The sequence below is a fragment of the Gambusia affinis genome, linkage group LG22 (assembly GCF_019740435.1).
Source record: "Gambusia affinis linkage group LG22, SWU_Gaff_1.0, whole genome shotgun sequence".
NCBI lineage: Eukaryota > Metazoa > Chordata > Actinopteri > Cyprinodontiformes > Poeciliidae > Gambusia > Gambusia affinis.
Window position 1 is genome coordinate 4,421,747 of NC_057889.1, and position 20,831 is coordinate 4,442,577.

General features: G+C 35.6%; 1 protein-coding gene across 9 annotated transcripts in view; it reads right to left on the reverse strand.

The window, feature by feature from the left end:
- The window catches only part of LOC122825118 (DNA (cytosine-5)-methyltransferase 3A-like), a 58,934-nt gene that overhangs the window by 15,079 nt on the left and 23,024 nt on the right, over nucleotides 1–20,831 (reverse strand). For 6 of the 9 annotated variants that reach the window (XM_044106230.1, XM_044106227.1, XM_044106232.1 and 3 more), the window contains 10 exons: nucleotides 20,583–20,706; nucleotides 18,140–18,177; nucleotides 17,927–18,043; nucleotides 5,931–6,134; nucleotides 2,891–3,049; nucleotides 2,686–2,793; nucleotides 1,497–1,644; nucleotides 1,014–1,157; nucleotides 833–877; nucleotides 473–552 (listed from right to left, as the gene is read on the reverse strand). In XM_044106230.1, the coding sequence (XP_043962165.1) occupies nucleotides 473–552; nucleotides 833–877; nucleotides 1,014–1,157; nucleotides 1,497–1,644; nucleotides 2,686–2,793; nucleotides 2,891–3,049; nucleotides 5,931–6,134; nucleotides 17,927–18,043; nucleotides 18,140–18,177; nucleotides 20,583–20,706 (1,167 nt within the window). Of the gene's footprint in view, nucleotides 1–472; nucleotides 553–832; nucleotides 878–1,013; nucleotides 1,158–1,496; nucleotides 1,645–2,685; nucleotides 2,794–2,890; nucleotides 3,050–5,930; nucleotides 6,135–11,626; nucleotides 15,921–17,926; nucleotides 18,044–18,139; nucleotides 18,178–20,582; nucleotides 20,707–20,831 lie in introns of those variants that run through there. The other 3 variants (XM_044106235.1, XM_044106234.1, XM_044106236.1) reach the window with 2 other exon arrangements.

Consider the following 20,831-nt stretch of genomic DNA (forward strand, 5'->3'; position numbering starts at 1 on the left):
ATTTGGTTTAAATTGCAGCATTAAGTTAAAACTCACAATTCAAAATTAATTAACTTAAAAAACAATGTTTAGATATCTTATCTCTAAATTTTAACACAGAACCTGTAAAAACCAGACAGCAGGATAAGTATTGAAGTGTAGAAATGCAAAACAAAACTATAGATTTCAAATGCAAAACTATACATTTTTTAATATTTAATATCTAGAATCATTTGCTTGGCATCCAAAATAGATAAACATCCAATTAAAATCCTGATTAAGATCAATCAAACCCTGTAGCTCAAAATGATCCATGTTAAATAAAAACATTTTTCTGCTCTCAGTTTTTGCTCTTCGTACTATTCCAGATCAGGGCCAAACTTTTCTGACTTCATAGAACTGAGTTAAGGTTAAATAAATCACTGCAATATACATCTGTGAAATAAACTACAAAATAGCATCTTATGTGAGAAAGAAGAGATGATGTTTTTACTTTGCAGCCCTGGCACATTGCTCCCAGGAAGAGAGGATGCTCCAGAGAGAAATTGAGGCTTCCGCAGGAGATGCAGATATCTGGACAAACACAGAGAACCAATACAACGGTTGAGTTGTCCCTGAACACTAGCAAAGGACTCATTGGGTCATAATAAAGAAAGAAGAAAAAGGTCACATATTTATTGAAGGAGGAAATAATTATCCAGGAATGACAGTTTGATGAGGAGTATAGCAGCTGTAAATCAGGTTGTAAAAGCTGCTGTTGGAAACCTTTAGCAACAAAGTAACTTGGATGAAACCAAAACATTTATTTCTACTACAAATGTATCTCACTTAGCTAATTTTAGGGGTTCCTTACCTTCTATATTCCTGGTTTTCTTTTTGATTTCATGTATGAGTCTCTCTGGAAAACACACAAAACAATGCAGATAAAGGTTAAACAACAACCTCTTTCTTTCTTTTACTTTTACACATGGGGACAAATATGGTATAATATCTAGAAGGAGCAATTTACGATGAAATGTGTTTGCAGGCTTTACCTCTGGTCCCTTCGTCAATCACCTCTCTGATTTTTGCTTTCTCTGCTGAGTTTTTGCGCGGTTTCTTTGCAGGTGGTGGTGTATACGCTGCCTCCGGCTCTGGCATCATCTCTAGGTATCCTTCCTTAAACTGATTTTGCTCCTCTGTGGGAGAGAACACATACGTTTACCAGGATTTCTAATACCTCCTACAAGCATTTTCTAATAATGTTCACGCAGCATCAAACAGACCGGAAAATTTATCTTCCAACAGAACAAACACTTTTTTCTCTCCAGAGAAGAGGAGTGGGGAGAGAACACCTGAGGAACACCCTGCTGATTGTTCTCACGCGAGATATTTCAAATAAACAATTTTTACATTTGTCACATGCCAGTTAAAGTCAAATGATGGGTAAAAACTCTTGGGAAAAATTTACTCTTCTTCCTCCTTGATTATCGAACAACGCAGGATGAATGTACTTGTCATGAGCAGCAGCTGGTCACCTTCTGGAGGATCCAGCGACTGAGGCCCATTGGGCAGGAAGCCGGTCATGGCCCACTCAATCATCTGTCTGGTCTGAAGTTCCACGCCTTCAGCCTCGTCGCTCGCATCACAGGAGGAAACTGGTCTCCCCGCTCGCACACTTGCAACCTGAGCACAATCAATCACACAGAGCTGATGTTTATTTCTTTCAGAATCTTTAGTCTCACAGTAATAGGAAATTACATGAATAAGAATAGTATTGATAAATCAAATTAATTGTGATTAATCAATTATTGAAATAACCATTAACTTATTCAGGAATTGATTAATTGCTAAATGGTGCATACAGACTCAAAAAAAAAAAAAAAAAACAACATTGCGACTTGGCGAATGAACAACATATTCAGAGCAATAATTAACTGTACAACAATATATATACATTTTGTACTAAAGATGAAATAAAAGAAAAGTGTAAATATGATCAAGTGGCACAATTTTAGTTTCACTCGGTTCAAATTCTGTGAAAATCTCCTTTTGTTTTCCAATTATTAAAATAAATTTAAAAAAAAAAATCAAATTTTGATGTTGGAAGGGTTTTTATTAGCTGCAGATGCATCCTTTGCTAAAAGTAGTCAAGCATAGACCAAAGAAAGGCTTTGTTATTGGGTTTTGGTCAAGAAAATAACTATTTTCTTATTTTAAATATGAATTGAATGATTTATTTGCATTGTAATGTGTTTCTAATATTGTATAAAAAACATTTAAATAAAAAAATCTCCAGAATACGCCAATTTTGCACCAACGATTAATTGGATTATTTTGACAATTAATCAATTAATCATTATTGTTAGGTGCAGCCTTAGAATATTGTATTTCTCATGGCTCTTGCTAAGAGTACAAAAGAATGAAAGAAGTTCTGCATGACTTGCAAAACACACCCACTAAATTATAGATTACCTGACTCAGATGTTACCACTGAATGTGGGCAAAACAGGAGAACACACCTCCACAGATGCAACAATAATAACTACATGTGGCATAAATTGGCAGATCGTGTTGCATAAGATATTAGGCTGCACGTCTACACAGTTTTTTTTCTGTGTAATCATAGAGGCCAACAGGAATAAAGCCCACATGCTACAGGTCAGGAAACTATGACTCACACACTCCATAATGTTGGGAACACAGAGTGAACACTGGGTTTGCTACCTGCAGAGCCTCAAAAATGGCCTTCCGGTACATGGACTGCTTGTTGTACGTTGGCTGGTGGAAAGCCGATGAGAAGGAGCTCAGAGGCATCAGCTTTTCCACACAAACCTGCAAACAAAGTTAGAAAGAGGTCAGGATATCAAGTTTTTTTATTTATTTATAACCAAAAGTTTGACTTTTTATTCTAGTTTTGAAAGATACTCACAACGGAGAATTTTCCATCACCGAACCACATGACCCAGCGAGTCCCGTCTGCAGCTCGACTCCGGCCGCTCATCCACCAGGAAACGATCCGGCCAGGCCACCAGGAGAAACCTCGCAGCTTCCCAAACACTAACGCTCCGATGCCAAACCCTCGCCCATCCTGCGGAGTCACACAGGAGTCACCAAAGTCAGCATGAAAAATATTTTTTGTTTTTACAGAAGCCGGTATGTTTTTCCCATCTTAGACACGTTTGTGACTTTTTTGAAGGTGACCCATTGTGCTTCCTTGAATAGGTTTGGATAGATTTATGGGCTATACAAAACATGTAAACATGTTTCTAACACCTTGGAACAAAATAATTCTTAGATAATGAAATTTTAGTCTGGTTGCTTCCAGAAGGAGCTGTTTTAGGGTCTCATATCACTTTAAATCAAAATAAACTGCAGCTTTTTACCCGCACGTCAAAATGGCTGCAAACAGATGCACAATTATACGATTGTATATCTTTGAAAAACATTAGTTGAACCTCTTGCACAGCCAAACAAAAAATGCAGCAAGTGGTTTCTGGACGGTAAATCACCAGCAAAACACTTGTCTTTTCCAGTAGCCATTGTATAACGCATACAGCGGCAGAACTAGCTGGTAAATGATACAATGTCACTGATTGTGACTCAAAATTTGGGAATTTTTTAAACGGATAATTTTCCAAAAACTGAAAAACATCAACTTATTTTCCTAAATGAATTGGTGGGTGTTTTTAAGATCTTATGCTGTTTTCGAAGCAGTTAAGACCCAAATGGAGGCACAAAAACGTGCAAAAGTTAATTTTGCATAATAGGTCTCTTTAAATGGAAACACCACAATAGCGAAATTTGCTTTTTTCCACATTAGCAGAAAATCAAAAAGGTTTTATGGACATCTGTAATGGAAACGCAAATAGTGTGGGATTGGATTTCTATCACACAAAGCATTTCGCATGATTACAAAAAACGTTCTGTTTATTTATTTAACCAGTTTAGTTCCATTGAGATCAGAGATCTCTTTCACTGGGGAGATCCAGCAAGGACAGCAGCAGCAGCATAGTTACTACAGAAACAAACAACACATAAAAGGTTGGAAAGTTGAAGCTTGGATTGTAAGTTTTTCCAGGTGTGAGAAAAGCTTTCTTGCCTGGTTGAGTTTGTATTTTAGGAACAACAAACTGAAGAGCATCCATAGATCTAAGACTGTAACTTCCATGTTTCCTGGCTAAGAGACTAGATAGATATGTGTTACAAATAAACACATACCGGTACCAACAACTGATCCATAGTATAAATAAAGACGTCGAGTTAATTTTAGAATAAAGTACACAATGATACGTAAGAGGACCATTTGGTAATAAATCCTGATGTATACACTACCTAGCATGCAAAGGCAATGTAAACTACATCCATCAACCTTTTACAGGGGTCTCAAACTACAGTCCTGGAGGGCCGCAGTCCTGCAACTTTTAGATGTGCCTCTGCTGCACCACACCTGAATAGAATAATTAGGTCATTAAGGCTCTGGAGAACTGATCTACACAAGGAGGAGGTAATTAAGCCATTTCATTCCAGTGTTTTGCACCTGTGGCACATCTAAACACTGCAGGACTGCGGCCCTCCAGGACTGGAGTTTGAGACGCCTGGTTTACAATAAGCAGAAAAGTTCTTTCCACCAATTTATGTTTCACACAAAGGAGAAGCAGGACTTATTTCTCCTGTATTGAAATTCTAAAATATTTTTTTCCAACATACTGAATATGGTCCTTGGAAGTAATTTTATTATAAATTAATATCATACTTACTCAGTGTCGTTCTCACAACTCCTGAAGCAGTGAAAAACTGAAATTTTGTTTTCTCTACATTTAAAACAACCTGCACATAACACAATTGTTCATGCAGTCTATCAGATATAACTTGAATAAGGGGGGTGAATTAAAATGCATGCCACACTTTTCAGATTTTAGTTAGTAAACAATAAAAACTATGGACAATTAAAAACCATGTATTTTTGCGCTACCACGTCACAGTTCTGCTCTACATTGCAATAAAGTTGGTTTAGGTTTTCCCATAAATGGATTAGAAAAGACTAATCTAATTAACTCTTTGGCACTGGAGCCAAAAACAACCACAGAGATGCCAAAGAACATATTACTCATCAACACAGTCACCACCTCCCACTTGGTTCACAGTACTGGTGACCAGAAAAGTTCTGAAAACACTGAAGCGTGACCAAAACACTGAGCCACGATTTTCACCCACACTAAAATCTGGCAAAAACAACTCCTCCTCTCATCTATTAGCTCAGGCTGGTTGTAAAGTACCAGCTTAACCAGAAGACTGTTTTATTCAGCTGCAAGTCCTTTCCTGCTCCTCCGCCTCAGGAGATCTCTGACCTTTGTCCCCTTTACACCTCCTAGAGAAATCTTACCCCTCCAGGTAGGAGTCTCCACATTCTTTCAGGTTCTACAAACATTTTCTGATCACAGCTACAAAAGTTGGAACAATTTTACATCAAGTAAAACTGATAATCAAATCAACTGATTACAAAATAAACATTTATTTTTTGTGTTGAGTCTGTACGATGGAGTATTAGAGGCTTTCTAAGAAAATTAAAAAATAAATTATGAGAATAAAGTCATAAAACTATGAGAATAAAGTCAAAATAATACAAGACAGTCATAATATTACAGAGATAAAGTCATACAATTACATCTTTATTCTCGTACTATTATGACTTGATCCTCATATTATTGCAATTTTATTCTCATGTTATGACTTTAATCTTATTATGACTTTATTTTTGTAATATTATGACTATATTCTTATATTACGACTTTATTCTCGTACAATTTGATTCTCATAATACTATCCTTTAATTTTTCTAATATTTTCACTTTAATCTTGTACGAGTTTATTATCTATTCTCTATAAAGACTTTATTTTTGTCATTTAAATTTTTTATGCATTTATTGAGCCCAAATACTCCACTTCAAATATTTTGTTATTTCATGTACCTGGTACTCAATCTCGCTGGGTATAGCCTGGTCTCCCCTAGCAACGGGATCCGGCGTCACGGCAACCGTCGGAGAGGCCGGATCTGTGTGTTGTTGTGAAGGGGGCGGGGTCGGGCTGGCTGGCTCCTCCTCTTTTTGAAAGCCGGTCTCTAATAGGTCATCCATCATGTTAATCTCCGCCTCTCTGTATGCCCGCTGCTCTGCCTGCGGGAAAAGAACAGAAACATTTAATTATCAAATTTAGACTTTAAAACTCATTTCTGATGACGACAATAAATATGGAATGCATTTTCTTTATAGTGGAATTTATACATCTTCTGTTTATATTAGAAACATAATTCAGAAATGCTTTATTTAACCTAAACAGAAATGAAATCATCCAAGAATCATTAAAGAATCTTTGTGGATGGTGACACTTTGGGTGGAAAAGATCTTCAGTAGCAGTCAGTAATGAATCTGAAGAAGAAGCCTCTGACTGAAGATTCTTGTCATGGCATTATAACACATCAATTTGCTGGTAACAAAGACGATAATTTACAATAACATGTAGTTGGCAAGCACTGCTAATCCATTAGCATTTGTTTTTGCTGCTCCTCCTTAAATCTCTGTCTGGCTGTATCGTTAGAAAGAAAAAAGATGTTGAAGTACGGGATATGATTCTTGGCTATTATGATAAAACAAAGAGATGCTCTTTGGTCCTGTTTTGCATCCTTGTGGATTTTGGGTCATAGTTTAGATAAATTGTAAAAACAACACTTGTTGCCTCATAACAAGCAACCGAAAGTAAAAAAAACTAAGAGCAAAAGTTATTCCAGCTGAAAAACATCCAAAACCAAAGCCTCAACTAAGAAAAGTATTAACAGTCAACATTTCCAGAAGACTGAATTGAAATTATAGAGCTAATGCATTATCAACAAGTGTGAGATACAAAACTAGAATAATAGCATGTTTTCATTTTTAGAAATGAATAATGCAATATTTTCTATCCAGAAAATTTTTAATATAAATGTTTAATCAATGTTGTTTGATAAACATGTACTCTTAAGCCTTACTTCCAGAAAATAAACATGCTGCCATAACTAACTACAAACTGTGCTGTTCTTGATACATGACCATAACATCATGTTTTACTCCAGCTTGTCTAATCTAACATCTCTTTTTTCCTCAAAGTTGTGCTTTTTGTGGCTTTTTTCCAGCTGATCTGATGGCTGCTCCAGATCAAGACCTTTGAGACCCGAGTTGGAGGAACAGTCCTTTAATTGTTCCACCAAACAGGAAGTGAGCACAGAGAAAACGGGTGCGGTGGCAATACAGTTCAACGGGTTCATCTCGGGCAGAGGAAGGAGGGAGGGAAGACAAAGAGTCTGTCAGTAAATAGGATTATATGATAAATCTGGATAATACAGCAGAGGGAGAGAAAGTGTATCTTTCTGTGAAACAGAAACACATGAGATATGAAAGGAAGCTTCCAAACTTGATCTACTAAATCATTTCAAAACATACAAAGTCCAAATAAATCAGTTAGAGTGAAAGTCTAGCATTTAAACTCCAAACACTGTGAAAGAAAATCCATGCTAACATTATATTACTGTTTTGTTGTCTTATTTTAAGAGCGTAATCCACCACTTTAAAGTTGGGTTAAGGAGCTAATAGAAACATTAACCTGTGATCTGATTGAGTGTTTTAGAGATTGACACATTTGTTTTTTGTTGGTTTTTTTTTGAAAGTCTTAAAAATAAGCAATAAATTAATTAGCAGCATGATAATTAATTTATTAACAAGCTAAATAATTTCCATTGGCATGATTTATCGTCTTTCTCTTTCCTCTCTCTCTTTCTCCCAAGAACAAAAGTTTCAGCCTGATGTTTTGGTCTCAACTAGCTAATTTTTTGAAGGGCAAATTTGTTTACAGAGACTTCATCATTCATTTTATATGCTGTTTAAAATGAATGATTTTAAACAGATTTTAAAATGCTGGTTATTTAAAATAACCAGCATTTTAAATAATGCTGGTTATTTAAAATGTCTTTCAATTCCAGTATTAAATATTCATTAGAAATTAAATCTTCTAAATATTTGAGAATATGTTCTTGCATTACTATACCATTACCATTACAGTATTTGAAAATGGTCTCAAAACAATAGTATTGTTTATCCCAATAACTTTTGGTACTATTTATCATCCTGCAAAATGTGTTATTGTGACAGACCTAGAAGTGACTTATGATGCCTTTTATGAACAGGTTAGAATGGGTCTATGGACAAGATTACTCTCAAATATTGAAATTTTCAGTAGAGACATTCATCTTCTACTAATATTATAACTTTATTCTCACAATAACATAACTTTTTTCTCATAAGTAAACAAAAATGGTTCTAATACCCAGTTTTACAGATCAACGTCCACCAGAACAGAACTGTTAATATGAAATGCAACTACTAATTTAAGTAAATTTATTATAAATGTCTGTCCATCTTAGAAAGATGTTATATGAAAACAACATGCTGCCATATCAAAATGTTGAGCTCAGTTAAATAAACAGAAATGGCGAGAAAGCTCGATGATTTCATCCGCTACTAGACTGTAAGAATCCCACTGTGGTCCAGATGTAAGATTCGATGACTCCGCCCGAGGTTTTATTGGTTTTTAAAAGTTTTTTCTTCCCTACTGAACAGAACTATGCGGTTTGTACTCCAGCTGTGCTGGAAGTTGTAATGTAACCATGAATGTGTGAAAGAAGCTGAAGAAACAAAAACTTTACTGCATCACTCTGGAGAGGAAGCGAGGCAATAAATCGTAAAAGTGAGAGTTTCAGGGATGCATCGTGGATCGCCTCAGTTTGACTCTGAGGTGAGGAGGTCATTTCTCCCTGCTTCTGTTGACCTCTGACCTCATAAAATACCAATCAGCCCATTTAAATGGAACATACATGCACGGTCATGCACATTTAAACACCCACAGCAAGCATATCTCCATATGTTGGCACAGTTCTTTTCAATATGTCTATTGGAATTTATAAAAATATGTTTTTGTTTTGTTTTTAATGACTCATTAATCTCAGAACAATTTGCTGTTCTTGCTATGAAAAAACCTCGATCATTGTTCAGTCAGGTCAGTATTTAGGTTCCATTAACTTGTGTTACTACAATAAATCAACCTGAATCGCCCTCTTTGGATGACATCTTTGTTGCCTAGCAACAACAGCTGCCTGAACAAGCCAAGAGAAAGATGAGTCACAGACGAAGGGCGAATGTGAACTCATCTTCTTCGTTTTCTGAGTCGGCTTCACCTATCCAAACACTTATTCGTCTGAGAGTAGTGTTTTACAAAGTGGGGGTCGCGCCCCCCTTCGGGGCCACCAGGTGGCCTCAGAGAGTTCGAAGGAAAATGAAAAAAAAAACACAAAAAAAACTAATACATTTTTTTAATCATAAATTCTTATCAAAAGAAAATCTCATATCTTCTGTAGGTATCATAAAATATAAGTTAAAATAAATTAAATTCTATTTTCTGATTTTCAAATGTATTACTCTGCTTTTCTCTCGAAGGCAGCATTTATGAGAAACGATTGTAATAATTATTGAATAGTGACTAAAAGTGAGGAAAACATTTTCTAAAATCTTTTTTTTTGTTTTGTGGATTTGTAAAATATAATTTTAAAAAAATTTATATTAATTTCAGTATTAATGTATCTAGATTAGAACGGCAGCATTCAAATGATAATCCATGAAAAAATTGATCAGACGTCTGACATAACGCTTTTAATTTTGTCTTAAAGGTTGATATTGGACCTGGGAATTAAATCCCATCCAAGTGAAACAGAAAACACAAACTTGTACTGTTTTGTTAAGACTTTATTTTTGCCAAGCAAACTATGAAACCCAGCTGTTTAGTTGCTTCTGATTCATAATAACTATAACACTGATCAATATATCAGATGTAAAATATTTTAAAGATGGTATTTGACAAAATGTTTCTTGCTTGTTTTATGATTTGTTACTATAATGTTTTAAAACATTTGAACTGCCTTGTTGCTGAAATGTACTATGCAAATAAACTTGACTAGATTGGATAAAAAAATAAGATTTGGTAAAAAAGACAGATTTGTGTAATGTTGCACAATTTTTTTAAGCATCTACAGTGCATTATTATGCAAAAGCATTCAGAGTTAGTGCATAAAACCATGAATGCGAGTCATAGATAGAATAATTTCTCCACTGACAAGATGCAAACTGAATTGTGCAATTAGGAAGCTATAAATCAATCCTGCACAAAAACCCAAAGGGTACCTTAAGCACCAGCTGAGATGAACAGAAAGACAATGACCTCTTTTTGTTCTGATGGATAAATCAATATTTTCAGCTTGCTTCTGATGCTCTTGGGATTTGGGATCACAAAGTACAACTGATGCTCCAATTTTTGAGCGATTCAGCCAGACAATCTGGAACCTCATTCTGCACAAACTACAATACTGTGATCTTATTGGCATGGTGTGAGGGTGCTTAACTGGACTATTCATAGGAAATAGGAGCGCCCAGTTCTGGAGAGCAGGTTTTAGATGCGTCCCTTCCTGCTGATGAGAGAATCAGCCATTTGGTGTGTTGGACAAGAGATAGATCTAAATGTTTGCGGAAAAATAGCTCTTAAGAACTGGACTTAGAGAATCAAACTACAAACAAATGGTGTGTATCCACTGGGACCAATAAGTTCTTCTACTGGCAAATTAAAGAGTGAGAATTACAACTGATTACACAGTTGTGAGTTACAACTTTGAACTCTGACAAACCCTTTGGACCGGTCAGTGTTTTCACTCTTAGTGCCGCCCCCTTGACCTCTGATCCCTGACCTTATGGCCTAACCAATGAGCCATCTCTTAAAGTCCATCACATTTACAAGCATGACTGACCCCGACCTCCAGATGAACTCAACATTGCTCAACAAAAGAACCCTTCAATAAAAATATCAGCAAAGTCCCTTTCAGAGTCACTCTGGATTTTAATGAAAAGAAAAGAAATTAGCGAGATCTATTAACTGTTTTTTTATTTGTAATTGTTCAGTGACTTTCTATTATATTCTAATCATATTGCAATGACAAATATTACATTTCCACATTGAAGAATTTAAAGAAACACTGCCTAATCATGCTTTTGTGACTCTGTGTTTTCCAATAATTTATTGCTCAACGGGGCCACAATCTGCAAGCAGCGTCACATGCTGCAAGAAACACAGAGGAAACTCTGTGTTCTCAGCCAAACTAACAAAATAAAGTGTTTAATCAACATCTACATCTATGCCGTCCAAAGATTACAGATAGATGTATTTATTCTTGAAGAAATTTATATATTTTTAAGTAATGTTCATCTCTTTTCCTCTTATTATTTATACATGAAATGCAACCACCATGAAGCACAACATCACTTTAAAAAGATATTTAGCTGATAATAAGCTAATAAAGCTGAGAAAAATTGGCATAAATCTCTAAGCAGCATAAATAGGGATATTAGAAAATTCTTTAACTTTAAAGCTTTAAAGAAATAATAAATTCACCAATTTTCTCTCTTGATGCAAATCTGAAAGCAAGGTTCCCATGAGAGAACTTTGCGACAAACCAGCTTTTGTCACTTTCAGACACTTCTGTGCTCAATCTGCAACACACCCTCATAAAGACACAAAAAGAAAAGGAAAAGCCACTTACAAGTCGGACATGATAGCTCGCCAAGTGTAACCCTTCCTCCCTGGATCGTTTCCTGTCTGTCATTTTCTTCGTCTGTCTCTGACTCACCTACTCCAACCTCCTACTCTTTCTGTCTGTGCGTTCCCTCGGCTACATTCGCCCCAAGCTCTCCTTCCTCTCTCCTGATTGGCCGGTGTGAGTTACTCACTCCTTTCTCCAACAGATGTCAACGTGAACGACAACAATGCACAGGCACTGAGAGGTGGTGGGGAGTTTTTGCGTGTGGTAGCCTGAAGGCTTTAGGAGTGATGACATTCACATGCAAATTAAGATTAGTGTTTGTGTGTGTGTTTAAGTGTGTGCAAACTAAAGTCAAAGGTTAGGTAAACTTTAGAGTTGATAAGGCTCCAGGATTTGTTCAGACAAGACCTACAACACTCAGACATACAGTTAAAGGTAGATTTTTTTAAATAAAAAGACATATTCCCCTGTTTGTTTTCCTTTCCTGTTTTAAGAAATAATTATTTCTGTTTGCTTAATACCAGAATAATACACATACAATTAGATCACTATCCTTCTAAAGAAATGTGGTGTCATGGCTTTTTAAGCTTAAACATGTGGCTTTCTTGTGTAACGCCACGGAAAAAGGAAGAAAACTTTAACATTTCTGGTTCAAAGTGCCTGAGAAGATGCTGGTTGAAGTTGATGAAACCGAGCCAACCTGGACTGAAAGGCCAATCAGCGAGGAAGAAGCCATTACTCCAACATTAAAAGACAAATTACAGTTTGCAAATGAATTGAAGCAAAAACATGCTCTGTGGTCCCGCTAGCCTTACACTTCACTCGTTTGTCCATAATGACAAGCACTGCATTTCAATTTACAATTAGATAAATTATTTTTTTTAAGAAAACAACTTTTTTTTTTTTTTATATAAAATGTTTTTGCATTAAATTTAGACAGTTTTTCAACCATAAAGTTTAAACACATTTTTTGGCATGCTTTTATACTGGGCTGCAACTAACAATTAGTTTAGTTGTCGAGTAATCTATTGGTTATTTTTGATGATTAATCAATTAAAAAAGAAATTGGCACAGTCAGTTTTTTTATAAAAAATTTTTTTATGCATTATGAGAAATACATAAAGAAATTCAAATCAACAATTCAATTCTTTTACAAAATATTATGTTATTGCTTAAAATGCAGTAACACAGTATTCTTTCAAAGGATATATCTGCAGCTAAAAAAAATACACCTAACATCAAAATGAGAAAAGCTCTGACCTCTCTGAGTGATTTAATGTCGATACAGCATAGTGCTAATCTATTGAGTATTTTTGATTAACCAGTTAATAATTGCATATCAAAAGGTGATTAAAAAAAGATTTTTTTCCAAAGAATTAGAACTGCGTGAAGCTAAAACTTTGCCACCGGAGTTTAGCGAAGAACATATTTACAAAGGGTGTTTTATTTGATCTTAAATAAAAATGTATATGTCTATTAAAGTCTGTATCCAGTAAGCAATCAATCGATTACTAAATCAGTAGACAATTAATTAAATAATCGATTCATCATGATTAATCCGATTAATCATTTCACGCTTTTCCATGGCTAAAATATGAATACATCTCATGTTTAGTGTTTACGTTGGTCGCCACCATGTTTTTTAATGATTTATTGTGTGAACAAACTCATTAATGTGTGATTTTAATTGCATTTCTTATTTAATGGAAACACGGCTATTGTGAAATTAGAAAGAAAACTTTCTAGAGTAAATAAAGTAAAAGAAAAAAAACTTTAAAAAATAACTGGTAATCTTCACTGAGGTAAATCAAGAGAAGTTAAGTCGGATTTAACGTCCGATGAAGAGAAAACATATTTTTTTATAGCTCATATAAATATCTGATTTTCAAAATTTTTTAACAGATGTTGCCAATTTTCTCCTAACAGAAACTGGTTTATAGATTAATTTAAGATATTCATGGGGGGTGTTAACAACCGGGTCGAGCAAATCACCACATGCCGGTAGAAATCTGGAACACGTTAACCTCTGCGTTAGTCAGTGGTTTTACCACTTTCCTCTCTTCAGTCAAACGTACACTCATATTCTTCCCGTTTGGATGTCATCTTTCACTACCTCAGTTTGTCACTTCTAAACAGCTAACATCTCATTAATGATTTCCATCCATTTCTTTTCTTCTACATGTCTCTATGTTCATGCTTTTATTCTTTTCTTATCTCTTTTCCTTGTTTTCTTTGCACCTTCTTTATTAAGTCTTTCATTCAGCTTCTATTCATGTGTGTGAGTACTTAAGGATTACTCATAGTAACATTTTTGGGACTTAACCACCAGACGCTTTGCTTAAGCTTTTCCTTTTAGCCCAACCATTTTCTGAGCTGCAGTTTAAGTTTAAGCCCTAAGCTAACAAGAAAATATTCCAGGTAAAACTCAGATTCAAAGAAAATCGTATACTGGCTATATATTTTAAATTTTTTTAGGATTACCAGGGCTGGGTTTAGAAGAATAAGGGCCCCTGGGCTGAAGCTAGTTTTGGTGCCCTATTGCAAAAAAAAAAAAAAAAAAACTCATGCAAATTACAAAACCTGCAAACAGATTTGCAGATACAAATGGATGTACAGTACAGACCAAAAGTTTGGACACACCTTTTAATTGAATTCAGTTAGAAGGTTTGGTCTATACTGTACATGTAGTTTAAATTAATAAAAGTTCAACAATATTAAAAAAGAAATACCATAAATGAGCCCATAGCCCGTAATATAAGGTACAATGATAGTAGAATATGTACAGTATACACAACAAATAGGTAACTTTGCAGCGCTGCTTCTTGGATTTCGTTCACAGCTCTGATGAGTCACAGAGAGGCAAACATGGCATTGACAGGAAGTCCCACATGCTCTACTTTTCTCTTTCTTTCTTTCTTTCTTTCTTTCTTTCTTTCTTTCTTTCTTTCTTTCTTTCTCTCGCTCCATCTGTCACATGACTCTTAACAGTATGTGATTTGAGCACCAGCTGGTGTCAATTTAACCCACTAGAGTCTGTTTTTCCATATGTCCATCCCACTAGCTTTAGAGAGTTATGTGTTGTAGACTGCTATTTCTAAGTGCAATAAGTGCAACTAATACTGCAGGGTCTTTATGGTGTTATCCCCTTCCAGAAAGAGGACAGGGTCAAACAAGAGACAGAGGAAACAGCAAAAACATTTGTGGTTTCAGTCTCAGTAGTCAGTCTCCATCTCTTCCTCTCACACACTTTCATATCTTTGAGTCTCAATCTGCCTCAATGACTTTCTCTACCCCCCTTATAACCACACGCCCATAGAGCCTCTTTCAGGAACTCTCTTTTTTCCGCTGAAGCCACCAATATATACTCGCATTCTTACATCTGCTGACATTTCCTCCCATACACAAACTTCTCCAATGTTTCCTCTGTTAATAAAACACGCTTTGAGTTCAGTGGTGACAGATTTCAAGCTTTAACGAATGTATGCAAGAGAAAACCTTTAAATTTTTGTTAAATACAGATTTCTCTAGTAAAACGTTTGGTTGTTTTATGGTACAGTTTGTTGAGATCTACATATCTGGAAATAAACTGGACCAAACGGTCTTTCAAACTGCTTTGATATGACATTTATTGTAATTTCGCCCCATATAAATAAACTGGACTGATTTGTCTCAGATGCTTTTGCTTCTAGTTGTATGTTTACATATTCTTATTTTAGTTTTAATAATTGAGCCATTGTGTCAAGTTTTATTTTGAATTTATGACTTTCCTGTAGGAAATTATTGAGGGAGAAAAGCTAACCAAAAACAACATGTCCCAGACGGAAAAGTAATTTGTTCTTAAACTTAATAACTTTGCCACCTTTGGAAATAACAACCTTTGCAATAACCGGTAATGAATCTCTTAAATAATAGTGCAGGGGTTTTGGCCTACTTTCATTTGCAAATCAGTTTTAATTCAACCATATCTTTGAGAATGAATAGCTTGTTTAAGTTTATTATAAGGATTTAAATTCAGACTTTGACTAGGTCACCCCAAATCCTTTCATTTTGGGTGTCAGAAAAAAAAACAAAGAATAAGAGGGTAAAATGTAAGAGGGTAAAGCACTTTCCATGGGATTGTTTTTGTAGGAAACTCAGAAACTGTACACTAAATAAGAAGCAATATTTGGAAAAGTTCCCAAATTTATGAAATGATGAGAGACCAAGTGATCAGAGTTATTTGTTATTATTTTATTATCTAGAAATTTATCATTTTAAACTTGTAACATAAACTGAAGGTTTGAAAACATGATCTTTCATATCTATGTTTTGCTTCTCTAATTTCAAGAGACTAGTTAAAATTGCACCATCTGCTATAAAACTGTCCCATCTTGGACAAAAGAGCAGGCATTAAAAATAAAAATTTAACTTGGCCATAAACAAAAAACTTATTAAATAGCAGTAATCAAAAATTGGCAACAAAAATCTAATAATGTTTTAGCATAGTCAGCAGTTTTAGGAGTAAAAATAGCAGCTTAAAGAAGTTTTCTTAAAGCAGTATTGCAACTTTCAAATGAACTGTTAAATAACTGATTGCATCTCATTTTCCAGAGAGTTGACAGTGAAGCCAATTTTACTTCAGAGTAAACAACCAAACTTCTCAATTAGATGTTGCTAAAAATAAAGTTTCCACACAAAAGGAACATTTAACATGAATACAGAAAATAATAAAAAATAGTCTATAAATAAGACTATTAATAAAAAAGCCTTATTTTCACATTGTTCTAAATAATTGAACTAATCATTCAAAATATTGTACCACTAATCCTGTAAACTCTACATAAAGCCACTCCACACCTTAGTCAGATACTTAATGGAGTGACCTGAGTAAAGCACAGGATCCTGTCCAAACACAATTAAATGGACCTCAAAACATGTGTCAAACTCAATTATCAACAAGGCATATCAAAACAGGAAGCCAGCTATCAATAGCCTAGCTCCTCAGCACTAATAATAAGACACTTACCAAAAAGTCTTGCTAATTATATAAATAAATTACAAAGCTGTTTGTATTTATGTATTTGAGGTGGAGGAAGGAAGACTCCTCAGAAACAAATTATCAAGCATTTTAAATGTTTTTTGTTGCCGCAAAATTGCAGAACATCCAGTAATGATATAATTTATTTGAAAGTGTATTCATTAACCTCATGAAAAGATACTTTTTAGATTAAAGAATGCCTATAGAATCTGAAAAAATAAATCTAATCAAAAAATATACATATTAGAATGGAGTGTGGAGTCAAAAGAGCAAATTTTATATGGTTGTAGGTTTACATTGAAGACAGACCGCCTTATTTCTGAGTTTATCTGTACCATTAATCACAGTTGCTTTGATGTCACTTTCTCTTTATTCTATTGAAAGGAGACTTTGGCGTCTTTTTTTTTTACTCTAAGTCTGTCTGATACCCTCTGTTTCAGGTCTGTAGAAATAGAGCAAATGTGTGGAGCAAATTAAAGGTAGGCAGTCTATTTGCATCATTTATGATGTAAATCTAGGCCCTGACCTTGCTGCTCCACAAGAAATTAATATATTCAGAACAAAGCAGCGGGTAGGGATTTTATACCTCTCCCTTAGAGACTTAAGGACTCTGTGCTTACAGGTGGATGCCAGATGGTGCAGCTGTGAAAACGGAATAAGAACAGCAGCAGAAAGGGACAGCATAGTTTTAAGGTGGTTGGCGCAGAGGCAGGGCAATGAAATTAAGTGGCTAACTACAAAAGTTTATTAAAAAAAACACAAAAATATTGAAGATTTAAGTTTGTTGTCTTGTTTTATTTCTAAAGTAAACATAAAGCAGAGTTAGCACAAACTGAATTATAATGACACTCATTGTGATACTGCCTGGCATGCAGCTTATTTATTTACAGCTCAGGGATTTCCCTTTCACTCGGCCACTCAGCAGTGCAAAAAGAAAAAAAAGAAAACACAGCTAATATCCAATGCGATCATATCCTGTAAAATCAGACTGTATTTTTGTCTACTCTGCTAAATACTCTAGAGTAGGTATACAAAACATTGCAGAAGAATTATGTTTTTATTTGATAGATCAAAACAAAGTCGAAGGAAAATGATACATGGTAACATGTGATGTGCAATTTGTATTCAAACACTTTCTAGAAGCACCTTATTTATAAAAATACATAGAAATTTATTTTTGTAAAGTGGCAAAATCTGAAATGGTTCAAGCAGAATGAATACTTAAAAAAATTTTTTTTTTTTTACAAAATCTTCACACAGACATGGACTTGTTTGTCTCCCACCTCCATCTTCCAGCGGCTGAGCCATTCTTCTTTCTGCCTCCTGCTTATGTAGTACGGATCCCCAGCCTGGAAAGTCACTCTGGGTACCGGCCTCCTCCGGAGCCTCCCTGTCTCTCCCTGTGGACCCACAAACAAACACCACAGCCGTCAGACTCATTTTCACATGTAAAAATAAGAAATAAGCAAACGTGTTGCAGCTACTAGTTTTTTTACCTCTCTCGGGGAGTCGCAGTTTCTCTCATCTGGTTCGTCTGCAGCAAAGGAAAAAGGAAATGGGCTGTTAGTCTAGTTTTAACAAGAAGTTTCATGAGGACAGAAAGTCATGGTTTTCATCACTCTGTCAAAGCTGCTATATTTAAAATCACAGGAACTTGAAACGTACCAGTGTTAAGTACATCTTAAAGGTTACTTGTTATGATTCCTTGAACAAGTTAGAATTGGTTTATGGGCGATACAAAACAAGATCATAACATTTTTTGCACAAAATCATTCTTAGATAATGAGTTTTGTTGTAGTCTGCTCAGTTCTACTTATTTTGAGCTCTTTTCAGAATGAGCTGTTTTACGCCTCTGTCACTTTAAATCCCAATAAGCTGCTGCTAGCCACGCCCCCAGGTCAACATTCACATTCACAGATGAAAATGTTTGCAACAAGATTTGCAATTACACAACTGTGCATCTTTGAAAAGCAGAAGTAACACCTCCTGCACAACAAGTGGTTTCTGGATGGTAAATCAACAAAATACTTGTTTTCTCTAGCAAATACAGTGATAAAACCACTTATCAAACGTTGAGGGGCATTGCTTGATGATTTGTGACGTTGCATTCTGGAGGTTTTTGAAACAGCTCATTTTCCAGACACCAAAAAATTTTAATTTATTGTCAAAAAATGTCACTTCGGCCAAATGAAAGTACAAAAAGATGCAAAATGTAAATTTTACCCCCTTTACCGGAGTTTTCATTCAAGTTAAGGCTGGATGCAAAATACTTTTAAAGGTTGCTTCATTCTAAAATATTAAACAGGTTTTTCTACTGGCATAGTTAACTGCAGTGAACTGATGGTGCTCGTAAATGGTTAACACGGTTTTTTACGGTGTTTCGGACTTCAATGAGATCGTTTACAGAAAACGCCATGAGGATACCATTTTGTGAGTGGCAAAACAGACTTGTTCTACTACTCATTACTAATGCATGTACTCATAGTTTAAGAATCAGTTTTTGAAACGAGGTATTTATTTCTATTTTAGTCAGAATGCCACTGGAGAAGATAACTGTACAGACGCCTTCTCAGGTCATTTAGTGTTCTCACTCAGTGCCAATGTGGGGACCAATGCTCTCTGGCAATGCCCCAGTGAAACACTCTCATACACCCCAAACCTCTAGCACTAACACAGTTAAATCAGAGACTTCTATCACCTCATGACACAAGCTAGACATTGTGAGAAGTCTTTTTAGCAGTTTTTAGCAGCCTGCACTACAGAGTCACTTGGTTGGAGAATGCTATGAGGTTGGGTGGGTTCCTATGCTATTCCACTCGATTCTAATCACACTTCACAGCTCCATTTGGTTTTCCTCCCCCAAAGTGGATTTCTCCAGTAGAAGAGAAGTTGTGAACGATGACGTCAATTTTCTGCGCTGTTTTGGAATTGTAGTCTGTAGTTCAGCAATGGCGCCAAAGGAAGTGAAAGAGGCCATTGAGTTGGCCATGCTTGCAAATATTAAATTAACACTAAAAGTCATCTCGTTCAGCCTGGCACTTCCCTTCATAGTGAGGATGGTTGGCTACACTGCAGGCAATTTCTGGTAAACTTCATCTGGCAAACTGACGCTTTACGTATGTCCCAGCTAAACATTAGTGATTGGGTAAAATGTAAAACTTCAACAGAGTCCACACCTCCAGGAAGCAATTGTTCCTCAATAGCCAAGATTACAGTAACTCTATATGAAGCAAAGCATAGAACGAGGCATTATGTTGTAGGTAACCAGGAAAACCCAGAGTGGAGTTTTAGCGGTGTGAGTATTCTTCTATCAATAACGTAGAAAGGATTCTCTTTGCAAAGCAATAGGAACAGCACTGGGGTAAGTCTAAAAAAATTGTTGTTAAATTATAAACAAAATTACTACACCACAGAGACAGAGAGAGTGAAATGATCTGGGGCTGGTTGGCTTCTTCTGAATGGTATACTCTGATATAATTTTTTGCTTGCTAGCAAAAAAATTAAGTAGAATTTCTAGCAGCAATAAACTCGGGTTTGATTGGGCTATGCAGCAAGATAATGATCACAGCACACCTTCAACTTGATGGTGATGTTGTGACATGATCTTAAACAGGGTGTTCTCACTTGAAATCCCTCCAAAATGGCTGAAAAGAAGAGTGGACCTAAATTCCTCCACTGTAATAAAAGAGTAATTGCTAGTTACCATAAATGGTGATGGAAGTTGTCAGTAAAGGTGGAACAACCAGTTTATAGAGCAATTACTGATTCACATAGAGGTGAGGGTTGGTTTGGATAATCTTTTTTCCCCTGTCCTGCATTTGTATTTATCTGCGCTGTTTCTATAAGACATTAAAACTATCTTTACAAAAAAGCAAAAACCATAAAACTGCAATATTAGTAAATATTTTGACTCTGAATCACTATAAAATATAAATATACCTTTATTCCTTTCAGATTGGTCTAGTTTTCGGCGCCTTCGTTTCTTCTGTGAGGAAGGGTTTGGCTCTGGCTCTTCTGGTGGAGTGGGGGGGGCATTTGCACAGGGGTCAGAGGTCGCCATCTCCTGAGAATCAGACAGCGCAAAGTTTAGGTCAGACAAAATTGCCTCTCTACCCGAGTCTAGACAAATTAAAGGGCATGCATTTACAAAAATCATACATGCACATGTGCAGGTTTTATACATTCAAA